The sequence below is a fragment of the Dysidea avara genome, chromosome 8 (genome assembly GCF_963678975.1).
Source record: "Dysidea avara chromosome 8, odDysAvar1.4, whole genome shotgun sequence".
NCBI lineage: Eukaryota > Metazoa > Porifera > Demospongiae > Dictyoceratida > Dysideidae > Dysidea > Dysidea avara.
Window position 1 is genome coordinate 12,108,142 of NC_089279.1, and position 24,621 is coordinate 12,132,762.

A 24,621-nucleotide genomic window follows, 5' to 3' on the forward strand; every position below is an offset into this window, starting at 1 on the left:
TGATCCAAGTGCTTTGGTAAACTAACTTGTTAGCAAAACCACTTATAAACTGTCAAGTGATCAAGGTTCCTTTTCAGGTGAAACCAAGCAAATAAATTTAAGTTCATCAGAATTCTTGATCATGTAGCTAGTTGCAGATAGCAATGACTACCCCTTGCACTCAAAAAACTATGCCAGCAGCAAGTCTGTAGTATGGGAAGTTAGGAGTAGGCAATGCTGTACCATTTGATTGAAAACTGTTAGCTACAATCAACATGATAATCCTCGGACAAGTGTGACCACAAATACAGGCTCAAAATACAGCTCTGAGTGTGGCTAATAATATTGGGTATGTTGCAGCATAGGCTGCTATTAAGCGGTACTTGTCAACAGAGCAATAAAGGCACAAACTTTATCTTATGTCTAAGTGGTAACTAACAAATATACATGCATGCATGCATGCATACAATAAAGTGATTATGAGTTCATGTCAGTTATAAGTATCCTGAGTTAGTATAAGTCAGTGTTACATTATTGAGCCTTATTACAGGTATATTACTGGCAATATATGGGGCCTGGGACAAATCAAGTATGTGGGGCCTTTTAAAACTGATTAGGTAACACCTTAGTATGCAAACAAGCTATGGATATGCCCCCAAAGAAAAATTTGAAAATTATACCCTCATGAGATAGAATGTGATGGCGATTTCAGCAGTTTATCATTTGACCTTTGTATTAGAGTGACTGCTCTATTAGAGTATCTTGACTGGCACTGGATCACTACTCTCAGTTCCTCGCCCCAGTCCAAGTATATCTATGATCTGAGTGTAGAAATGGACTTCATGATTTGTCTGTATGCTGAGTAAGCCTCAGGGGTTCCGAGCATCAAATTATACTAAAATGTGTGTACATATAATGGCAAAAACACATGACCAACATACATAATAAGCATGTGGCATCATATACACTAAGACTACCACTTCCCTGACTTCTAAAGATCTCAAAACTGTACTGTGTAAAACTTATATCTTCAATGTTCTCCTTAATACATGGTGGTCACTTCTGCCAAGCATGGCTTGCTGTAGGCATAGATAATTAACGTTAGTATCTATGCTGTACAATCGTCCTCAAGTGCACTAGCCAGACAACCATCTGTTCTTTGGACTTTAAGGAAAAAGTATTCCCACACACAAAAAATAAGACTTCGGAGTGCACCTTGGTTACCATACAATAGTTTTCTGGATATATATTTATATAACAAAGAGCAAAAAAAAATGTCACTAATAAAATAGAACTCTTGATAATATAATAACTTATTAGTTTTCATTCTTTGAAATACTGTATGACTCGTTGTGGCTGTTTCCTAACAGACTTTCTTGAGACGTTGACTTAGATTTAGAAAATTTTAAATTTCCAATCTTGTCAGACAAAATGCTTAATTTTGAAGCAACATAGCTACATTGACAAATCTCTGGTGCATCTGGTAAGCGTCCATCAATGTCATCAGCCATTTTCTGAGGTAATGAATTGACAAAGGCTTTGAATGCCAAGTACAGAGTCAGTACAATGTAAGGAATAGCAAATACCCCAACCCCTATCCACACTTTTGGCAAGCTAATTCCAGTTGCGACCAGGTACCCATTAATACTGATCACTGCAATAGCCAAACACCAAATTATCGCCTTCATAATATAACCGTTCTTGAATGTCGACATCACTCTGAACTCATTGGTGAAATGTAGTATAGGGAACAATGCAAAGGGTAGCTGAAGACTTTGAAGGACATTGAGGATGTCATTCATGTTGGTGAGATGTCGTATGTCAGCAAATATGGCTACCAGTAGTGTAGGAGCAATGGCAATAGAACGAGTGAACAGTACACGCTTCCAACGAGCCCACTTGATATTGAGGAATCCCTTCATGGCAAACTGTCCAGCATATGTACCAGTCATTGTAGAACTCTCACCAGCTGCCAGAATGCCTACAGCCCAGATGTAGAGTGCGACCAGGTGGAACTCACAGCCAAGAAACAACCCTCCCTGAAACAAATCAACGTTCAGGGTACCGTTGAAATCTGGATTAGGTATATCATGTTCTAGGTCATAACAAAGTTCCTGATTGTGATCTGAGCCGTTGTACAGTACAGGACATTTATCAAGGATTCGCGTTGCGTTTCCACCATGCCTGGCATAAAATGCTTCAGCAAAGACACTAACAACAAACACATTGATGACAAACGACACAAACAAAGCTATTGCAGACTCTATTGTGAAATATAAGTTGGCATCCCGTTTCTTAATATTCCTTGATTGATCAACCTCACAAGAGTTGACTAGAGCAGAATGAAGGTAAATGTTATGTGGCATAATTATAGCTCCAATGATCCCAACTGCTTGCTCAACAGCAGCCGAATTTCCTGGCACAGTAGGAACAAACATACCCTTCAGCATCCCCCACAGGTTAGCATTAGGATGACTCTCTGCCATGATAAACTCAATACCAAAAGTAATCGCCATGATGGTGATCAGAAAACCAAAAAATGCCTCCAACTAGCGGACAAATTTATCTAGGAATAAAAAAAGGTATCGGTGATTGTAATCAGGACTCTAGCGTAGAGGGGTATACGTCCAGTGTGAGTACTATTGTCCCACGATAACAGGTAGAAGGCTATGGCAGTTCCAATGACCTCCTGCATGTCACTGCCAATAATGGCTACTTCCACCATCAACCAGAGAATAAAACGGGGAACACGAGGGTAACGTTCATGACATACTTCAGCTAGATGTTTCCCACTGACAACTCCTAGTCTGAGAGCTAATCTTTGTAAAAGAAATCCTAAAATGGTTGAAGTCATTAGGATCCACAGTAGACAGTATCCAGCTTGAGCACCTTCTTGTAAATCCGATTCAATGTTACCAGGATCTAGCTATGCGATACTCATTAAAAATTCTGGTCCAGTGAACAGCCATAGTTTTCTGAGGCTAAACGTTTGAGTATTTTCTAAACATCCAGGGTCATAATTTGGGTCGTGTTCTTTAGAGGAGTCGGGGATAGGTACGGTTATGATGCCGCTTGATTGATAGTCGCCTTCTTCCTCATCTAGTGTACTCGGAGTGAAACGACCTACTCCAGATTCCTTCGGGTCGTTAACAATAAGAGCATCTCTATCACCGAATCGCTTTCTTCCATTTGCACCCAACAACGCCTGAAACTGATCTCACAGGTGTGGCCACGAGATGTATCATGTGATGTGCCATGTGACCTTTTATTTTCATACGTGACTTCCGGTACTGCATATTTGTTGTTTTTACAGACAAAAATTACAATGTATGTGTGTTTATCAAAGAGTCTTTCACTTGTATATCAACATAGGGGGGTTGGTCAGGGCTCCACGATCTGTGTTTTGTGGAATGATACCTGGACACGATTCCCAACGAATCTATCCCGGATAGAAGTCTTTGCACCAGTACAGAGTTCCTTAAAGTCATTCCATGCTGTACGGCAGCGCTTAGGAAAGTTAACAAACCATTCTGTAGCATCACTTCTCTCTTCGTTCTTCCATATTAATCTGACGATGAAAATTAAAGGGATCGGCAGTGTGGCTGAAAGGACCAACAGTGATCCAACAAAACGTGCCCAACCAGAATAGGGTTCATCGTCATGTTCTTCGTACTATAAACATGTACCAATAAAAGTTGTCAAGTTATATAGTAGTATACAAGACTCACATTTTTGTACTTTACATATTCTAATGTTTCTGTAAACTGGTTACAAGACTGCCAACAAACACAGCAATCATTAGAAAAGGAGCAACAAACATCCACCACAACCACCAGAAGAACATCACACAGTTTCGACCAGGCTTAACAATGTCAGTAAGAAACCTGAGTAAGTGATTACACCATAGTTATGTAGGTAGTTATAATGTTGATATATGTGAAATGTATAGCCATAGAGGAGTTTCCTACTAGACATGTCCATCTGGGCAGCAGCAACATGCAACAAAAACATTGATATGTGTAGTATACATGGCTACAGCAAGACAAGGTGTATACACTCACTTGCGTGTTCCATACACCCAGGCAATACCGATGTATTCACAGATGGCAATAAGCAACAATGGTATGGTGCCTGCAAACTGGTCACATAACTGGAAGAGGTAGAATCCATTACCGAACACAAACGGGATACTGACGATGAACATCATAATGCACACAATTGCTGTAACAAGTATGAAAGAACATGAAGTCCTTTATTATACATACAATATTATAATTACACGGCATACAAACTATTTGTGCAAAGACAAAGTAGAACTGTGCCTTAAAAGATGACATACTGTGGACACCCAAAACAGATTCGTATTGAATGGAACAATTTCACAGATTAGGCCACTTGATTTATTAGTTTCAAGTACTGTACCTAGGAGGATTCATCTACAGAACTCTTGCACATGTCACAAATCAGTTACAGCAATATAGCCAAGTTTTGCTCTGTTTCTATGTTGTGTACTCAACTAATGTTAACTTACAATGACTTTCTTTGTGTTTCTCTACTGTACATGATGTGTCAAACAAACCACATATAGCTATACCTAAGTGCTACTAATACCATGTAAACAAGATAGTGAGTGAACCTTGTGCTAAGCTAGATAACTTGACGAACTTTTAAGTGAATACAGTTCAGAAATAATATGTGGTGTGTGTTATAATTCAAGTGACTACACATTCCTAATGGAATCAACAACCATTAGTGACTAAATACAGACATTCAGCAACTCTCTGAACGGGCAGAGAGTTGCATTCTGAGTTACGTGAGCCAGTAAATGTACCTACTAAATCAATAAAAAATCAAATCTGCCTGCCCCCATTGCTATTTTCAACATTTGTGGATGAGCTCAATAGCCAAATTCACCAAACTTTCTGCTATATCAATGAAATACAAACACACACGTACACCCCTCCTCCAAACAAACGGTACACACACACACATGCACACACACAAAACAAATATTACCTACTACAATCTCCTTTCTGATCTTGGCAATGTATTTATTGTCAAAGAGCACAGTCAGCAAACCCTCCAATGAAGTAAACTGGCTATCCACACTGAGTGTCATTAACATCAAAAAGAAGAGTACAGCCCAAAATGGAGACCCTGGTAACAATGTGATGGCCTCTGTGAACACAACAAATGCTAATCCAGGTCCATTGGCAACCTGCAATGGAGAATGGAATATATGGAAATTGTTGTATTGCACTGTATTAAGGCCTCCTTACTACTGTAGTATGTTGAAAGGATACTATAATTGTATTTGGTTGTGAATATAATTTCACTCACATCATCAATTGATACTCCAGTCTCATGAGACTTATAGCCCAGTATGCAAAATATTGTGATGCTGGAGAAGAGTGAAGTGGCACTATTGACAATACACACAAAAGTGGTATCTCTTATTGCAGTATTGGATGAGCTGCTGTAACTGGAGAGAGCAATGATTCCACCAGTTGAGATTCCCAGTGAGAAGAACATCTGAGTAGCCGCCTCCAACCATACTTAGGGTAGATATAGTTTACTCCACTGGTAATAAAAAGGTAAACAAACACCATAAAATATGGCCTTTTAAAAACGTATACCATCCACAACAATTGAGTATATATAATGTTATGCCTTACTTACCCAGCCCCCAATCTGCAATACACTATTACGTACTGTAAATGGGGAGTCTGGGTGAAAGTTTTGTGGTTAAGATGACCCACAGCAAACTTTGCGGCAAAGTTTAAAATTGTAAATAAAGCATAGTAAAATTTCGTGGTTTGCTTTGAAACGCAATAGTTTTACCAACAAATTTTTCTCCACTTGTGGTACATCATCTACAGTGACAATCCAGCTACTCTAATAGAATGATATGCTATGATTGTGCTGTACTACTCACATACAACCACTCACATCTGGTTTAAACAAGAACTCCATTGCTTCCCCAGCACCATCCAAAGTTACTCCTCTGAAGAACAGTATGGTCATTACTATATATGGGAACACTACTGTGACATAGGCTACCTGAAATAGAAACACGCAAAATTAAATACCTACTTGACCATATTAGACTGTGACTATTATGTATGTGTAGGGAAAACCAGTCCCATTGCTAGGGAAAGCAGGCATACCAGAGACATCAAGCTATAGTCAGCCAAACTTGATAAATTATTTCTCATCCTGTCCACATCATTCTTTACATCATCACCATTCTTAAATCATCACCACAAATTTCATTAGTGGTGTTAGTCATTATGTGCGCATTAATTGAACATCAACTGGATTACCATAAAGTTTTACAGTAGAGAAAACATCTCTTACAGCTCAACAAAGTACAAGTAAAAAGTAAAAATAGTTTCTAGATAGCTTTAGCAAATGTAGTAACAGATGGCCTGTTGATGCAATGATTTGGAGCATTTCTTTCAATGATGAATGATAAACAAGCAATCTAGTTTCCCTGAATACGCTTTCAAATTTCTCTGCATTTAACTGTCTGGTTTTGCTGACTGCTATTGTAGGTCTTTTGAGGCAAGTTATATGAATGAGTCTTAGATATTGATGGAGCTCTTACCAATGCGGAGATCATTATACAGTCCATAACTTGCCCTAGTACAAGGATATGCTACTTCACATTTTGAAAATACCCTTTCTCTGCCTCATCACTCTACCCACCGAAGCTCCCATGATAAGGGTTGAAGCCGGGTCAGCATCACTGACAGGGACACTACGCTAGTTAGCTATCAATAATTCGTTTCTAAGCATGTGATGGCTTTTTCAGAGACAGTCACTTTAGCTAATGGTTATCACATAGTTTTAGAAGTGCCACAACAAAGCATTTAATACTGCTAAGTGCTAAGTCAGAAACTGATTTAACATAGGACATACATACATACATACATACATACATACATACATACATACATACTCAACCTTTCCAGAAGACTTGATTCCTCTGAATAAACACAGGTAAGTGATCAGCCATGTACAAAACAAACAAATAAACAACTGCCAATTGAATTCCCCAGCACCTCCAATATCATCACTGACACGTATCACACGATTGTACCAGTAGTACCTGTAGTACACAAAATGAAATATTATAGGGTACAACACAAAGCTGTGTTAAATAAACATGAAGAACATGTAGCCTCTGTAGCTCAGTGGTTAAAGCACTGGTCTTGTAAACCAGGGGTAGTGAGTTCAATCCTCTACTTCAGTTTTTTTACCAATCCCATAAATTTTTGCTACATGCTGTATCATACGGATAAATTTACACAGCCATTTCTGTAGATTTTAAACTGAAAATTAGTATGACACCACCTTGCACACAACCAGGTGTGGCTAACACTTTTTTTCCTTTTGTGCCTGGGTGAAGGAAATGGTTCTGGTGCAACAGTACTAACCATTTTGTTCTGAGCCATCTCCAGGTACTGGGAAGTTGTTAGATTAAAATTGGCCACAAAGGTGACCATGCAAGACTAACACACACACACAAACACACACACACACTTGGTAAAGTCCTTAGTACACTCCTCAATAGCTTTAGTAGTAGGAACATCACTACAATTCCCTCCCATCATTAGACGATAACTGACATTTTCTCTGTTTGTATAATCCACCTTGTATCTACAACACTTCTCCCATGGCAGGGGATCGTGAAATGAGTTAACAAAATAGAACAACACCCAAGAGATGATGACATTGTAGTACATAGAAATATATGTCACAGTGATGACAGAAGCAATCCCAATACCAGCCAGTGGTGGAAATATCTTAAACCAAGATTGGTAAGGACCACGACGCATCTTCTGCCCAAGAGTGAGCTCCAAATAAAACAAGGGGATTCCCACCATAAACAACATAATCCAGTATGGAATCAAAAAAGCACCTACACAAATAAAATAACGTATGCACACTGACTGTATACAGTGCGTACACTTAGCTAGTAGTCCTATGGCTATACCTCTTGAGCCTTGTGGCAAGAATCTAATGAGAACCTACAGTTGGAAGGTCGATGATTGCACAAGACGACCATAAAGTAATTGCATGATTACAGTAGCTGCGCATGCAAACAGTGCCAAACAGAAGTACATCAAATTCATCTCCAGGGCACACAGTCAACTACTTGGAGTATTTCAGTACAAATTTACCAGTTATTTACGTATGTGGTAGCTTAATCTCTGCCAGGCAGTAGCTACTCTCACACCAACTAAACACAAATAAGTTGAATTCTTAGGCCAAGATCCTGTAACACTGCTGCTGGTTAATTTTCATGCTTTTTATAGCACAAACAGGTCATTTTCCACCTGTCTACAGTTAAGCTTTCGTCAACCAATTTAAATGAAATCTTATGGAGTATGTTACCCTCCATAACAATTGCTTCGGCAGACTGTAACTTAGGTGTACAGTCTTCAGGAGTATGGAATGCTTAGAAGTTCCAGCATGGTGATACTGATAGTCTATGTAAAAAAAAGAAAGGCTGCATTTTAAAAGTAACAAGTTGAGAATTTAGTATCAATTCTCTGAATATGGTTGGCCAGTGCTTTTGTTTGCTTATGACTTAAGAGAGATAGCTCTTTTGGTCCGTGCAAATTCAGCTTCAAGCTACATAGCTTTATCCCTGATAGCATGACACTGCCAATCTTTTTTAATGGACGAATTAGATTGTGCTTGCTGCAAAGCATGGCCAAATTCCAAGGGCAGTGATGTGGAGGGGGTGGGGGTGGGGGTGCAATTGAAAAGTAAGGAAAATTGACTTGAAACTTTGCAGCAGCATAAATGTGCAACAATAATATTCAATTAAACTAATAAGTGGCACCAATACATAGGAAGGAGAGGGTAGTAATGTACTGGATAGCTGACTGACTAACATACACAGATACACAACTTACATTTCTAGTGAATATCATGTGATACATTCAGTGGTAGCCCATAATCAATTCCTATACTTTTGCAAGCACAGTTGAAGCTCACATGACGAAATGGTTTTAAAACTTGTCTTAATAGATGTGACCAGTGAGTTGTTTTCAAAGATAACCGATTGTTGTGATGATGTATGGGACTAAAGTAAAGTGTTTCATGAACAAACAGGCAACTATTTTGGGATATTCTAATTGAAGACTGGTTGTACTTTGGTCAATAGATCACTACTTAAAGTGCAGTATATTGAAGTTGAAGGAAGGCAGCCAACATATCATTTAATGGACAATCACTGAGGTACCTGTATTATGATTGACTCCAAATGTGGCTAACTCATGTGACTACTAATCTTTGCTGATCACTCAAGAATAGCTACAATGGATTCAGGAGTCATGGGATGAAGTAAACAGTAATACACTGCATACAGTATGTAGCCATAGTAACATTGTTAATGTAAATAAGCTTGCACACAGTACACAATAGCTATGGCAGTCAAGCCTAAAAAAAAAGAAAGGCTACTATTTGACCACCACTCGATGCTTGAAACTGATGTTGAGTCTTATTTTTAAAATCGATAGTTGCACCACTTGAATGTGACTACTATTGAAGGTGTGGTGTTTAACCAAGTAAATACAGTACACAGGTTACTCAGTTACTATATTATACTATTTTATATTACAGTTTTTAAATGTGACTATTCTATTAGAGTAGTTGACTGCTATAACATCTTGATATTTGCTATAGAAGTAGGCCATGTACATCCAGTCAAACAGCCATGTGCACTTGTTAGCTATAGCAACTCTAGATGAACTCTAGCTAAGTGCAGTTCCTTGTGTGGAGGATGAAGTATTTCAGGACACACCATGTCTGTAAATATGTCAGTTTGTGCTATTAATTTACAAGTCAAGAACACGTTAGCACGGATTTCAATTTAATGAAGATACAAATGTAAGTATGCTCTTATGCAGTTTGCTTTGTTATGAAGTTGGGACCAGGCAAGTAATGATTTCAAAATGTAAACCTGAAAATCTATCATGGAATAATAGATGACCACCAGCCTGTACGCAGATATGCTGGAACTTTATTTGGAATGGCCTAAGTGATAATTTTCTGTGAAGACAGTGATCTCTGGTTTACAACGAAAAGGGATCGAATCAAACTTGATTCTTCAGATTGTGGGGCCATACATAGCATACATAATACAGCCACTTCCCCCAGAGGAGTGTATGACCCATGCTTTATGCACCTATCATCCTACTATTCAAAGTTGTAAATCATCTTCAATTAATACCTGAATAATATTTACCCTCACCCGCAAGACTGACATCAACTAGATTAAATCATCCCTGTAAATTTTACCATGGCCACATTCAAATCTCTTGTGATACTTACAAATTCTCCTTCTTCCCCAAAACGATACCTGAATGGAACAGTCTCCAAATCAATAACATTAATAACCTATCCCTTGCAGATTTTAAACTTGTATTAACTAATAACTAAATAAATTTTTGTATTAGCATTTTACCCCTTTAGGGGCTTTGCTAATTAATAAAATGAAAAATCAATGTAATGCCTGACTACCACAGATATGGGCTGAGGTGGGGATTTACATCACTGAAAACTACAATTCCTCACCTACTGGGGAAGTACTGGTGATGCAAACCCCGACCAAGTCTCGACATGCAAACATCAGGAATACTGGGGCTAGGGGGGACTTATATGGTCCTGTTTTAGTGATGAGTTAGTTTGAATGGATTCTAGTATGAATGTAGTAGCTAGCAGCATCTGAGACACTCTTTCCTAAACTGAAAGCACACACCTTTGCTGTTTGAGTTCTTTGGTGAAGACAACCCCCCCACTATGTTGGGGAAAATTTAGCAATCAATTCTCCCACCATCCCTGACCTTTCTCCGCCCTCAGCCTGCATCAGTGGTAGTCGGGCATTACAATGATAGACACATTAAGATGCTCTGGTATGGATGGGAAAAGTTGTGCCAACTCTACAGCATTTTTCAATCTAAGTTTTGTCACCAACAGATTTGTCCTGTTTAGTTCTCATATAACCTCAGCCTTTACGTTATGGATTTAACACGAATTGCACCACTCACCTCTGCCATTTCTCTTCACAAACTATGAAAATCTCCACAAATTCCCAAGTCCTACCGCAAACCCGATTAGAGTGAGTAGGAATTGTACTTTGTTGTCCCATTGTACACGTGGGCCAGCATCTTTCGTTGTTTTCTCTGAGGTCTAGTCTGATGTGGACTTGACAATCAGCTGTTCACTCATTTCCGAGCTCATTTCCTCCATGGAGTTAACCAGGACCCTGTTCTCTGATGAAGTAATGTCCTCCATGACTTCATCTGACTGTTGCTAGCCCCGGCCTTATTATGCTTGTGATCCTCTAGTGCTGATTCAGTGAGATTGTAGTGTTAATTTTATTTATTAGTGACATCCACTCCCACAGGTACGAAAGTCTGCATCAAGAGATAGCATAGTAGCACAATGTCATGGATCGATGATGATGAAAATCTGAGTAGGCGAGCTTGATCATTGTAGTAGCTTATGTGAAGACTGCCTGTAACTGTAGGCCAAGGGGTCCGCAACTCCCATGAAATAAAGTTTGATGAATTTTGAAAATTGTCGTATATTTCCTGTATACTTCCACATTTGAAGCAAATGTATCCTAAACTCACAAGTTTTCGCATATTTCCGGACACTAAATATTTTCAAATCTCAGCCAAGTCAAAAGTATTGTTGTGTATTCAAAACATAGGAAACAAATGAGTACAATGGGCAAACATTTTCAGCACTACAGCACAGCATAAATTAAAAGCACAATAGGCTGGTGCTTAACCACCATCTGTTTTTATTTGCAATAGTCTAGTTTATACATATAGATATAAAACTACCATCAGTAATACAATTAATAATAGTCTTACAACAAAAAAATACACAAACGAAATACACCAACAAACAGCAAGGCTAAACATCAGTAATAGTCAGGGACAAATGGCAAACCAATTTTACATAAAAACATAAACACATTTTTTTTTAAATAAAATAAATAAATATAAATATATTACAGATCCTTCCCATCATCATCATTGTCACTGTTTATTTGCATATCTACAGATTGTGGCTGGATAGGAGTCCATGACCCATGGCGGCAACATCTGTCATATACAGCTCGGAAAGGGTTTTCAAGTTCAACATTTGACCAAAACTGCTTAAAATTGTTCCACGCTCCACGACATCTTGTGGGGAAGTTGACAAACCAGTCAATAGCAATCTTCCTCTCTTCTTTCTTCCATATTAATCTGATGATGAAAATCAAAGGGATCGGTAGTGTGGTTGAAATGACCAACAACGATCCAACAAAACGTGTCCAGCTGGGATAAGGTATATGATTTTGTTCTTCATACTGCAAAACAGATACCAGTAAAAACTGTCAAGTAATCTATGTGTTATACTGTATTTCACTAGTTAACAGCTACTACAAATTTTAGTAAGAAATACACATGGCTACTTTGGAACAGTAAGCAAATTCTTCAACAAATTACACTCTTGGCTCACCTAAACAATGCTTTTGAAGATGACATTTCAACTTGCTTACATGGTTACTATGTATCAGTGTGTCATGCATGCATCATAATACATGAAAACTGTGACCCTTATCTGAGGGCAGCCCTTATAACTAGAGATACCCTAAAACAGGACAGCCCTGTGAGCTGACAATTTGTAACAGCTATTAGTGTACAAACACATTTGTGACCATCTCAGCAAAAACTCGTCTAGTTCACACAAGCATGTGCATTGAGAAAATCGAAATTTAAAAATAACCCGTAAAATTACACATGCTACAAGAAAAAAAAAAGCAAGTTTTCATCAGGCCAGAACTCGAAGAAGGAAGACTCAAATCGATTAAAACTATATACCATCTTATTCACCTGCTCATGGAGAGGTCGAAAATCTTTGTTTCGTTTTTGTAACTTCAACGGTATGGGTGTCATGTGTGTCTGTTTATGATGCGGTAAACATAAACAAGATTGTCATCATTTCTTCTACCAAATAGCCTTCATACGCCTATGTGCAAGTGACTGCAAGGTTAATACTATACCTTGGTTGGTCTGATAATTCATGGTGAACATTGTAAGCCAAATTTCAACATTGTAGACTAATCCAAATGGAAGTTATGGTTGTGGATGCAAGCGCCTGTAGTTTATTTTTAGTAAATCACTGTACAAATCGATTCCTTGTTCTTCCTACTTTCTAGCACTGTAATTTCAAAACTACACACCACAGAAGGCTGAAACTTTGGTGATCCATTCCTTGGACACTGAAGATAATGGTGAGTGAATAATTTTTTTAATTGTGCGAACAAGTCGGGTTTTTACTGAGACGGTCACATTTGAGATTAAGATACTCTAATAGAGCAGTCACCTACTCTAATAGAATGATCAGCAGAATTGTATCACTATGCAATTTGTCAAAATAAAATTGTTTTCTGGCTTAGTAATTTTACTGCTTCAAGTCTTGTTGAACATTTTAATTATGAAAGTGAAAATTTTGAGCATAATTCCCACAACTCTCTTGATGAAAAATAATTCGAGATTTGAATGTGGTAAATTCTGTCTCGTAAAGTGAGAGAAGGAAATAGCAGTTAGATGATCTTACAAGAGTGATAGATGTAAAGACTAAAGCAAGCAAATATTTTTATTGTACGTGGGTAGCTATTACAGGTTTTTGCAATTGAATTCGGCGACTTTGCAATTGAATTCGTCCCGTTTGCAATTGAGTTCGTCGCTTTTGCAATTGAATTCGTCCCGTTTGCAATTGAATTCGTCGCTTATGCAATAGAATTCGTCGCTTTTGCAGTTAAATTCGTCTGTAACAAGAATGGCAGCTGGAGCAAACACGAAAACATGATGTAGCAGCTGCTACAAGAACTTATTCAAGTACAACAGTAGTAAACAACTCTTTATAAGGCAATAATTCTTACTTGACAGCCTCTCCAGCAACATTCCAAACTCTACTGCACCATTCGTGATGGGTGTGGTCACTCGCAAGCAAGCTAATTAGCTTGTCAGACAGCTATCAACTTCGCGTACTACCAGCTTCAATTACCTTCTAGTGGCTCAAGTGTAACTCTCCACGGCATAAATAATTCATCTCTTAATGAACGGTTGGTTTCTTGGAACCGTTTTGTTTATGACGAATTGTAATGCAAACGCGACGAATTCTATTGCAAAACTGACTAATTCAACTGCAAAACCGACGAATTCAATTGCAAAACCGACAAATTCAATTGCAAACGGGACGAATTCAATTGCAAAAGCGACGAATTCAATTGCAAAAGCGACGAATTCAATTGCAAAACCGACAAATTCAATTGCAAACGGGACGAATTCAATTGCAAAAGCGACGAATTCAATCGCAAACGGGACGAATTCAATTGTAAAAGCGACGAACTCAATTGCAAACGGGACGGATTCAATTGCAAAATCGCCAAATTCAATTGCAAAAACCTATAACAAGTAAAATACAGCTCAAAAGACTTACGTTTTGATACCTCACATATTCTAATGGTTCTGTAAGCTGGTTACAAGACTGCCGATAAACACAGCAATCATTAGCAAAGGAGCAACTCGATAGGCTTGGGTGAGACACGTGGGCATCAGTGCCCACTGTACCCAACACCAGTCACAGTGTACTGCCTAAGCACAATACACCGGAATTCAGACACACCCCTGGGAGAGGAGAGGTTAGAGAAAACTAGTTTGCACTTCTGCTTCGTGTATGCTTATTGTTCCGTGCATGTGATGCTGGATAGCCTGCCACCATTTCTGTCCTCTATCTCCGTGACGCTTTAAAGAACCAGGCTACAATCGGACAGTTAACCTGGGTTAAACTGTGTCTAACCCTCATTTAACTGGCTACGATTATGCATTACGATGACACCCTAATACCTACCTAGGTTTGCCCCCCATGCTGGGTAAGGGACTGCTCGTTACCACACACCCACAGTCTCCCCAATAGCTGACGTGACCTCAATAGGCTTGGGTGAGACACACGGGCGTCAGTGCCCACTGTACCCAGAGGCTGGGTTGCTATGAAATCCAGGCCTCACTTAAGCAACGGGGGTTTCTTTAATTTGTTTCAGTTTGTTTACCCTTTGCTTTGATCCCTAATCACATGCGCTCTGGATTCGGGTCCTGTCAAACACTCAGCATATTTCCCTCAGTTAACCATATGCATGCACCACCTTTTTGTCTCACTGTGCTTAGCATGCTATTAGCAACTTTTCAACAACGCAGGAGCTGCTGAAACTGAATAATCAATTCTGCTGTCTATATACACCCCTCCCTTTTGTCATACTGTGTAATTAACAACATCCACATACCATTTACCAATTAACCCTAACATTCCCACTGATATTTGGAAATAGCCTTCTGAGTAAAAGGACTTTTGTGTCTTTTGCGACACATGTACAGTACTGGTAAACTATTATATAAGTGAAGTGCCATCATTTAACCTACTGTAATCTATTCCTGTCACTTTTGCTTATACACACGCACTCCTCAGTACAACTGGTTCATTGCCTTTTCTACCGTACTGTACTAATTGTATTGTCACCGTACATCTGTATCAATGTCAGACTCCCTTGTAGAGTGCATGGCGGTGGTCAGTGATCATGTTACACAACTGCTCAGTGCTCTGAATGTCAAAGTGAAAAAATATTCCCAGTGCTCTGACTGTCAAAGTGAAGAAATTCGACGGTACTCCCACTGGCACCAAGGTAATCTAAACTCGTTAGGTTTGTCACTGTAGATTCTCCTGGACGCTCCTGCCCATGACATACTGGGGTCTAACCTGACTATTGTATGTATATACATATTGTTGTGTCCCGTAATTCAGTGTAACCTGTATTGGTACTTCCCAATACTTGTACATTCTTTCGTGGTACGTTTCATTAACTTGTACATGTTATATGGCTTAATACATCACTTTATCTAGCCTAGTTATACACCATCGTTATACTAAAAATGGAAAGAACACTGATAACCCAGTCGTGTACTTAATGACTTCCCTCTTTCAAAGAACAGTATTGTATTTTCTATACACGTATGGCTTTAACTTGTTTCGCACCTCTCAACTAGATTGCTACCTCTCTCTAGCACTCCATTTATACTGTCCTGAACTACTTTCAGCTCATGTCAACGACCTCTAACTAACCATTGATTGCTCTGTCAAGAGCTTGGATTGCATGCGCCAGTAAATAGTGATGGCTCAAAGGGGAGGGGTGTTTATTGATGTAATAACTGTGCGGAAATTGTAGCAATGATGTGACGCTACGCATTGAGCCTACCTCCATTTACACTACCGGCTTGACTAGACAGGTGCTATCAGCATCGTTGGGTGAGCCTGTGTAGTTGTAATTATGCTACATATGATCTCGTGATTGTATGGCATTATTTCTGTTATGTAGGTAGTGAGGCAGTGGCAGTCATTACATATATTAGAACACGTTCCTTCAGTAATGAATAACTATCTCAATATTACAATGCAACTATTTGAAATATTTACATTTTGTTTATATACCACTGCATTTTAATGTTGAAGTGTCAAAGACTGTGCATTCAGTTCAAGTGGTGAATAATCTGGTGGCTTTTCATCCCTATTGTCACTAGGTGTTATCAATGTCACCATCCAGTTGTAAATAGTCTGGATTATCACTGTGAAGGTGTGCATTATCTTGTAGTTGTGTGCTTGCTCTTCTGCTGCTATCGAAGATCCAATAATGTGCAGGCAGCCTCTTAGCTGGTATTCATTCGAAGGAAGTAATCTCTATCTATTGTACTACAAGTCTTTGAAAAATCGCAGTGACATTGATTATGAGTCAATGATTGACAGCAAATAAGGAAGTTCAGTAATCCATGCCGTTTAACTTTGTTTATAGAACTTTTTGTGGGCGAGATCAAAGGAAAAAGTGTACTTTAAATTTCATAAAGTACACTCTCAGCTGGCCAACTGCTTCATCGGCCACAAAGAGTGCTTTATTCGTTCAATAAAGCACTCTTTGAGGTGCAATAAAGCACTCTCTGTGGGCAATAAAGCACAGTTGCCCACGTGCCTTAGTGTAGGCTAATAGCTTACGGGGCTCGCGCCAGTACAACTAATCACCCAAGCTGGTGAAGGCTGATAGCCTCACTGCACTGAGTGATCAATCACCCCAGCTAATACGAGTTCTACCACTGGATTGCTTTTATAGACATACCTACGTAAATGCTTCGATGATGGGTGGGAGAAGGTAACGCTGCTGTTATGTTTGTTAATGTAAACGGACAAGTCCTGGAGATATCACGGAAATACTTCACCATGTGACTCACAATAGAATTGATTGTGGGTTGTGAGCAAAACCTGCCAAAAGACGCGATGAACGTCTACTATGCCAAACTATGGTGAAATACGCGTGCGTTACTTTGTTAAACTAGTTTGTGTGCATTCAGGCCCCTAATAGTTCGTGCAACGCTTGTTAATTACGAGTCCTAGTGTATGGTGAAGCTACACAACTAGAAAGTTCCATAAATCATTTAAAGCATAGCCTTGCTCGTGCTATATGAAAAATAAAGTACTCGGCCGTGCACCTCGTACTTTATTTTTCATATAGCACTCGCGGTTATACTTTAACAAATACGTAATGAACAATTACTGACAGTACCAATAAGGAAGCTCAGTAATGTACACTGTTTAACTTCACCATGGCATCCACGATGACAAGTACAAATAAGGAAGTCCAGTAATCTACCCGTTAATTACATCTGTGACATTGACAATGACTGACACTACTTTGTATATTACTGTGTCCTTGTGTGACACTAAAGAACTTGTAAGGTTTGTTATTTGTATTTAATCATGAAGTTGCCATGTAATGAACGATGACTGGAAGTTTTTGTATTTGATCGTAAATTGCCGTGTCATTGACAGTGACTTATGGCTCTCTCACCTGTGTGGGACTCGCCCCAATTAACTGACATACATGGTAGGTAAGTTGTCCTATAAGTGCAACATACATTGACCAATTTCTGTCCAGATGAGTGCTGACCCTAGCAACGAGGGCAGGTTTAAGTTACATGCCAATCAGGCACCGTGCAGCTTTTGAGTGTTACTGACATAATGAACAGTTACTGTACCTACTTTCAAACTACCAGATGGACGAAATTAGGATCACGAAACAACTACCCAGGGAGGACTGTGGCATTACCATATTGTCCTGGGAGCTCATCTGCTCTGCTTGCACCTAAATGATTCACACATTTTGATGCACTGTAGGTGATCACTATATAGCTCACTGTCACACACATGTCAACACTGAATTCACTCATTTTTGTATGCTTTTGGACTATTGGAACTTCCAACCCCTTTACCAGGTCTACTAACTGAAGACTTCCAGGCGGTCGATGCTGGGGTCCAGCACCACACAATAGAAACACATGGCTGCATCGTGCGATGCCTTGTAACCTTCATGACATTCATTACAGATCACACTGTGTGACTTTTTTAGAATGATTAGGGTCACTACTTTAGTTGGCGAGCAATGTCACGTCACCAGTAAATAAGCCAGATGGCGAATGGAAGGTGACTTTTTCTTGCATGAAATATATAGAATACTTGTTGTCAGGTGTTCTCAACTGATTAGTGACTGTATATTGACTTTAAACTTTTGTACAAGGACCTCAGGCGAGACTAGGTTGGATTCTCATCACCCATGCCATTTATCACTTCCCAGTTTAGCTGGCATTCGTTGACTGCTGGAACATTAGCTCAGCAGGTAATTGATGATCTTCGTTAGCCGTCCTGGCAAGTTAGCTCCCCATATAGTTCGCTTACCGTCTACTATGCTATTGTAGAATATGCTAACAATAGTACCGTAAGTTACATTAACACCGTCCACCCAAACTGGTAGGAAAAGGGAAGTATGGTAGAGATAGTTTTGATTGAATTTTTGACATCAATGCATTGATGTGATTAACTTCGTCACCGGTAGTTACATGCAGTGTGGACCTTCAGCATCCTTAAAATGTGTAACCTATATAATACTCAAATTCTAAATAAATGTAATCGACGACTATCAAGATCTTCCTTGACTGCTGGTATGTCAGCTCAGCATATAATAAACGATCTTTGCAGTTTAGCTGCCCTTCCTTGACTGGTGGCACATTAGCTCAGCACGTAATCGACCATCTTCGCAGTTGAACTTGCCTTCCTCGACTGCTAGCACATTAGTTCAGCACATATTGGATGATCTTTGCAGTTGAGCTGGCCTTCCTTGACTGCTGGCACGTAATCAACCATCATCGCGGTTGAGCTGGCCTTGCTGTTGACTTCTGGCACGTTAGCTCAGCACGTAATCAACCATCTTCGCAGTTGACCTGGCCTTCCTTGACTGCTGGCACATTAGCTCAGCACGTAATCAACCATCTTCGCGGTTGAGCTGGCTTTCCTAGACTGCTGGCACGTTAGCTCAGCATACATACTCGACGATTTTCGATTAATTTAATGCTTATGGGCCCAGCACCCCTATTATTTCTAGTCTAATTGTGGTTTCGATACCATCCTGTGTCATTCGACCATTCACAGCCCCCGCCTTTATCCCTCACTCTTTCACCACGTGAACACAACTATGTTGTCATCCCTAAGCCATATGGCTACAGGGAGAAACCCTTTGAGGCGGGAGCTTCTACTTACCTCATGACAGTTGGTGGCAAAGCAATTCAGTCTCGCTTGTCCGGCTCCGCTTTTGTGAGGCCTTCACTAAACTACTCTCGGCCTGACTCCTGTTTTCTTTGAGTAGCATCTTTGCTGGCAATTTTCTGCCATCCTCTCTACTTAGTTCCTCGTTATCCGCAGTAACCGACTGACTATCCCACACAGGTGTCTTCCTCCTGTTGCTATCGCTCTTCTACTGCACTGTCTCACTGAAAGAAAACTAGTTCGCGTTTCTGCCTCATGTATGCTTATTGTTCCGTGCACGTGATGCCGGATAGCCTGCCACCATTTCTGTCCTCTATCTCCGTGACACTTTAAAGAACCAGGCTACGATCAGCCAGTTAACCTGGGTTAAACTGCCACATTTTATTCTGACTAACTAACTAACTATCTTAAATGTACACAGCCATAAGTCCATGTAGATCTTTACAAATTTAGCTTCTATCCTTCCACAATCAAGCTCTGGAACAATAATTTACCTTCACATATTGTTGACTGCAGCTCATTAAATGATGATTTTAAGGACAAGAGTAGAATGTACTTTAATTGATAATAATTTTATTTCTAACCTCTCCCTTCCCCCAATTGTAATTACACTCATTTAATATGAGGTTATATAATTATGACTATATTATTATTATACTAACTAACCGATGCCTTCAGCCAAGCATAACTTGACAATGGATAAGGCTACAGGCTTAATTTTTCACTGTTCAACGTCACTTCGTCCCGAGATGTGCCTTTTCGCCAACCACAGTACGTACAATGCATGTATAATGGACTTACCTTTGTCCTCCTTTGTGCTCCAGTTCTTTTTGCTTACAATGCAAGGTATCGATTCGCTATAGTGCGATACAACTTCCCTCTGGTTGTGCTATAGTGCGATACAACTTCCCTCTGGTTGTGTCATGCTTTTCTTCCACATTTTCCATAGCAACTGGATCCATTTCAGAGAAGTTTCTTGTACTGTTCTTTGTTTGTAATGCTGTGTTACAAGCGGAACATAGCTACAAAGTGTAATGGCCACCTGGCTCACTTTTCAGTACACAAATGATTATTGGGACATGCATTCAAATGAAAATTACTTTATGGAATACCTCACACCATTGTTTTAATGTGGTAGCTACACATGGATTCAGTAGTCATAATTGTGTTCCTTGGATCCACTTCCCTGTCTTTTTGTTCTTTGATCCCTAATCCAGCTTAAAAGCTTCTAATTTTCCTTCTATTTGTAGAAACAATCCCAGTAAGTACGATGTAACCCAAAAGTCCAGGCCATTGCTTATATAGACCCACTTGTTAGATATGATTGTGGGTTTGAGTTTTAACCAACCTATATCACTATGACGACATTATGCCATAGCACAAATAATTTTGTTGATGGGAATTATCACTTTTATTCTTAACTCACTTCTAATATATAAACTCACCTGATTCACCAGATACTAGGCATTGATATTTCTTGTGCCATTTGACATTTGTCTTTGTATCAGCAGTGTCTACCACTATTGGGAGGTGATTAGCAGAACTGTGGACAAGATTAGATTGGATGACCCAACATTGGTTAACAACACAGATCGGTAATACAAAGAAAAGGTATACCGGTATTGCAAAACTACCAACCTTAAAGCCAATATAAGAAAAGCGGCACCGGAACCTGTTAACATGAACACCGGATGATTGAAAGTCTAAAATTATCATTATTGATGCTCCCAAAGTGACCGTATTAGGAAAACTGCAGAGTACAAGTTAGATGTGACATTAGTTAGCAACAAATCAATGATGGTACACTTAACAAGCACATCATCCAAGGCGTCTAAAAAGTCACCAACAAGATTTATGAAAGTTTAGTAAAGATTTAGTGTTGTCAAAAACGGTCTTGGTCATTTATTTCTTGTCACTTTATAAGCAAAATTTTATGGAAATGCAGATCAATTTTGTTACTGACTGACCCCTCAACATCAACAAAAATGACACTTGGTATGGCTCACCATTCCTTAAGGCCTAACTCAGTCAGGTGATCATTAGCAGACTCCAGTGGTTTACTGGCCACACTAACATGCTCAAGAGCCTGTTGAGACATGAAACACATTACTAACAATGGAGTACACTAATCTATTTACATGTCATAGGGTATCAAATAGCCATCTTGGTGAAAGGGATCAGTTATCCATAAATAGTTTTTAATGTAAAGTGATATAACTGAGAATTCTACGTACATTATATGTCTTAAAGGCACATAAGCCAAACAAAGGATCAAAAACTGAGTACATTGACATACAAAAGTAGGATCACAGACCAATATCTGGATTTATTGAAGCACCTCAAGTTATAAAGGGATTGACATTTTGGGACATCTTTTTCTATTATGGGGCTCCCTCCGACAGTAGCATCAATGACAATGCATAACTCTATGGACTTTATCCACAATGACATCACGAGCACAAGACGACCGCAATATTTGGGGTACTAATTTACAGGCGCCTATGGAGAAATTGTTTTGATCGATCATATTTCAGCCAGGGAAGGAGATATCAGCTCTAAGCAACAGGTATGGGTACAAGACAACACAATAAACAATTTGTATCACATGGTGGAAAAGTTTTGAGATAACACTTGTTTGTAATAGTTTTTGTTATGTTTTACCCATACCTGTTGGCTACTGGTTGGTATCTTTCTTCATGGGTGAAATATGATCGATCAAAAGATTTCTCTATAGGCACTTGTACATTAGTACCCCAAAATAATGTGGCCATCTTGTGCTTGTGACATCATTGTGGATAAAGTCCATTGCCAGTCACACAAAAGTTAAAGAGTTACCAACTGCTAAGCTTGTTGTAAGGTACCAACTACTTCTACACACAAACACAACCACACCTCCTTGATCAAGAACCTTGTGGCAAACTTCTCAATTTTGGTCATCTCCTACATAACAACAACACATAATGAGAACTACAATACATACAAAACACTACACAAGTACACATCTTATATCCTTACTGTACACAATATACATAAGCACAAGTTAGAACAAATATTAAAGGTAATGTTGTGAAAACAAAACAAAACCTTTCACCATCATTATATATTATTTGAGGACATTGTATTTGCAAGTATTTTGGTACTGTGATAACGTGTGATAAAGGTCCCATGCTGTTAAAAGCTCCATCACTAAGCAATTCGGGAATATATGTTTACCATATGAAAGTTGTGTCTGGGGTAATGCGAGCTGAAGCAAAGGCATGGATAGGAATAGCTGCAAGTGATTGTAACCATTAACGACTACGTAACAGTCTATGCTCCAAAACCAGCAATTTAGCCTACCAGCAAAGGGTCCAACTATCCTCCCAAGAATCTCATGCCTGGACTGCCTTTTAAAACCAGGCATGCACCCACAGGCCAACTGGAAATAGTATCTATGTTTGTTTATATGCACCATAAACATGAGCAAAACCTTTGAATGGTAAAAGCAGCCAGCATGCAAGAATTGAAAGCTAAACGAAGTCTGTATTAAACTTCCACACAGGTTAACTTTGCTTTGAAGTGATTTGTTTTTGGTGGTCTGAATATAGGAGTGGTGACACTCTATAAACTTTGTGAACGACCTTCCCATTGGGCTCTTCAGGTGGCTGGGAACAATTTCCATATGGCTTCACCATGAAATTTTCAGGGCCTAAAACTAGCAAGCTATCACCATGAAGCACCTTGTACTAACAGAAATCTATGAAGTATTTTGTTTTCTACCCTTTACAACAAACAAGAACTCACTAGAATACGTGTAGTTAAGAGTTTTAGCCCTTGAACTCTGCTTTTGCACTTGGTGTTATGGAGCTGGATCTGTTATTAGACACTATTTACCTGATTACCTACCATGCATGGTGCAGAACTTCAGGTCTTTAGTTCACACAATAGTTCTACCCATGTCACACAAAGGTTTAAAAACAGCTTCTATTTAAAAATTTATTTTTATTTGCTATTACCGGGTGGAAGCAAGTTAAAAAAAAATCGGCTTCTGTACAATTGCAATCTATTACTGCTAGGTGTATCTTGAAAAAAACAGTGAGTAATTCATTGTTGTATCGAGGCTTGTAACAGTAGTGAGTGGCATGATGACCTGCGCTTATGTAACACAATTTTATTCATTTGCACATGACAGGAACTGGTGGTCAACCACAGCACTGATCACCGCTAATGTGACAGCTTACATAACACTGTTGAAACCTTATGAAAACTGTTTTGAGCCACAAAAACACACAGTGGCAGACCCTGTAGGCTAAACATACAGGATGCCTTCGACTTGAAAGGGGTTATGTCCCCTATATATGAGAATGAAGCGTCAAGGCTCTGTAGAGAATTTGTGAATACAAAACACTTGTGAAGATACTTGTGTGTGTGTGAGTCAAAGCAGCTTGTTCAAATAGCATTTCCTTAGTGGTGTAAATCATCGAAATTAGAGAATTGCAAAATAATTTACTACCTACGAAATACAAAATTACAATAACATCATTAATTTGATAATTCTGTATGCACTATTGCAAACAGTCCTGTGGACAAGGAAGCATGTAGCTCAAGTACATCATGTTACTGGCAAAGCTATGGAAACGAAGTTAAATGGCACAACAGAAGAATGGTAGTACAGACATAGCAGAATGTGGTAGAATGAACTGAACTATATATAGTTATAATTTTGATTATATTGTAATCTTTAGTTGGTCATATTGTAATCATTGAGTGGTGTTGTATATGTAATGTTTATGATTGAGTAGCGTGATTGTAACATTAATTGGAAAGTCTTGTATACATGTTGACTGTTGAATCATTGATCACATTGTCTAATGTAACATGGTGACAGGAGTGGGATCTCAAGTATGACACTTCAGCTACAGCCTCCTGCCCGTTCAACTTCAAAAACCCGGA

The 24,621-nt window shown here is 39.1% G+C and overlaps 3 protein-coding genes and 1 pseudogene across 22 annotated transcripts in view; 1 reads left to right on the forward strand and 3 right to left on the reverse strand.

Moving 5' to 3' along the window:
- LOC136263915 (uncharacterized) overlaps window positions 1-24,621 on the forward strand; it is a 255,807-nt gene that overhangs the window by 130,615 nt on the left and 100,571 nt on the right. The gene's annotated exons all lie outside the window — the stretch shown is intronic.
- LOC136263926 (natural resistance-associated macrophage protein 2 pseudogene) lies at window positions 1,296-2,920 on the reverse strand (annotated as a pseudogene).
- Window positions 1,339-6,039, reverse strand: LOC136263933 (sodium- and chloride-dependent GABA transporter 1-like). 3 transcript variants are annotated; one of them, XM_066058598.1, is made up of 6 exons: window positions 5,929-6,039; window positions 5,320-5,559; window positions 4,996-5,197; window positions 4,041-4,200; window positions 3,708-3,863; window positions 1,339-3,651 (listed from the first exon to the last, which is right to left on the reverse strand). In XM_066058598.1, the coding sequence occupies exons 2-5, from the start codon at window positions 5,509-5,511 to the stop codon at window positions 3,728-3,730; spliced, it is 690 nt and encodes a 229-aa protein (XP_065914670.1). In that variant the 5' UTR covers window positions 5,512-5,559; window positions 5,929-6,039; the 3' UTR covers window positions 1,339-3,651; window positions 3,708-3,727. The 3 variants fall into 3 exon arrangements, with proteins under 3 accessions (XP_065914670.1, XP_065914671.1, XP_065914672.1); XM_066058599.1 differs by lacking the exon at window positions 5,929-6,039 and adding an exon at window positions 5,659-5,792; XM_066058600.1 differs by lacking the exon at window positions 1,339-3,651 and having other exon boundaries at window positions 3,821-3,960.
- Window positions 11,817-24,621, reverse strand: part of LOC136263931 (N-terminal EF-hand calcium-binding protein 1-like) — a 48,006-nt gene continuing 35,201 nt past the window's right edge. For 2 of the 12 annotated variants that reach the window (XR_010704856.1, XR_010704857.1), the window contains exons 5-9: window positions 22,582-22,629; window positions 21,696-21,775; window positions 21,135-21,232; window positions 20,802-20,929; window positions 12,135-12,358 (exon numbers count right to left, since the gene is read on the reverse strand). Coding sequence is in view for 2 of the 12 variants with exons in the window: in XM_066058595.1 (XP_065914667.1) it covers window positions 12,017-12,358 (342 nt within the window). In the remaining 10 variants the exon portion in view is untranslated. Of the gene's footprint in view, window positions 12,359-20,801; window positions 20,930-21,134; window positions 21,233-21,689; window positions 21,776-22,581; window positions 22,630-24,621 lie in introns of those variants that run through there. The other 10 variants (XR_010704840.1, XR_010704837.1, XR_010704845.1 and 7 more) reach the window with 8 other exon arrangements.

Coding starts and splice junctions, on each gene's coding strand:
- LOC136263933 (XM_066058598.1), bottom strand. CDS start 5,511: ATGTTCTTCTCACTGGGAATCTCAACTGGTGGAATCATTGCTCTCTCC. Junction 4,201..4,995: donor CAGAAAGGAGATTGTAGTAG/GTAATATTTGTT, acceptor TACTTGTTACAG/CAATTGTGTGCATTATGATG. Junction 3,864..4,040: donor TGGGTGTATGGAACACGCAA/GTGAGTGTATAC, acceptor TCACTTACTCAG/GTTTCTTACTGACATTGTTA.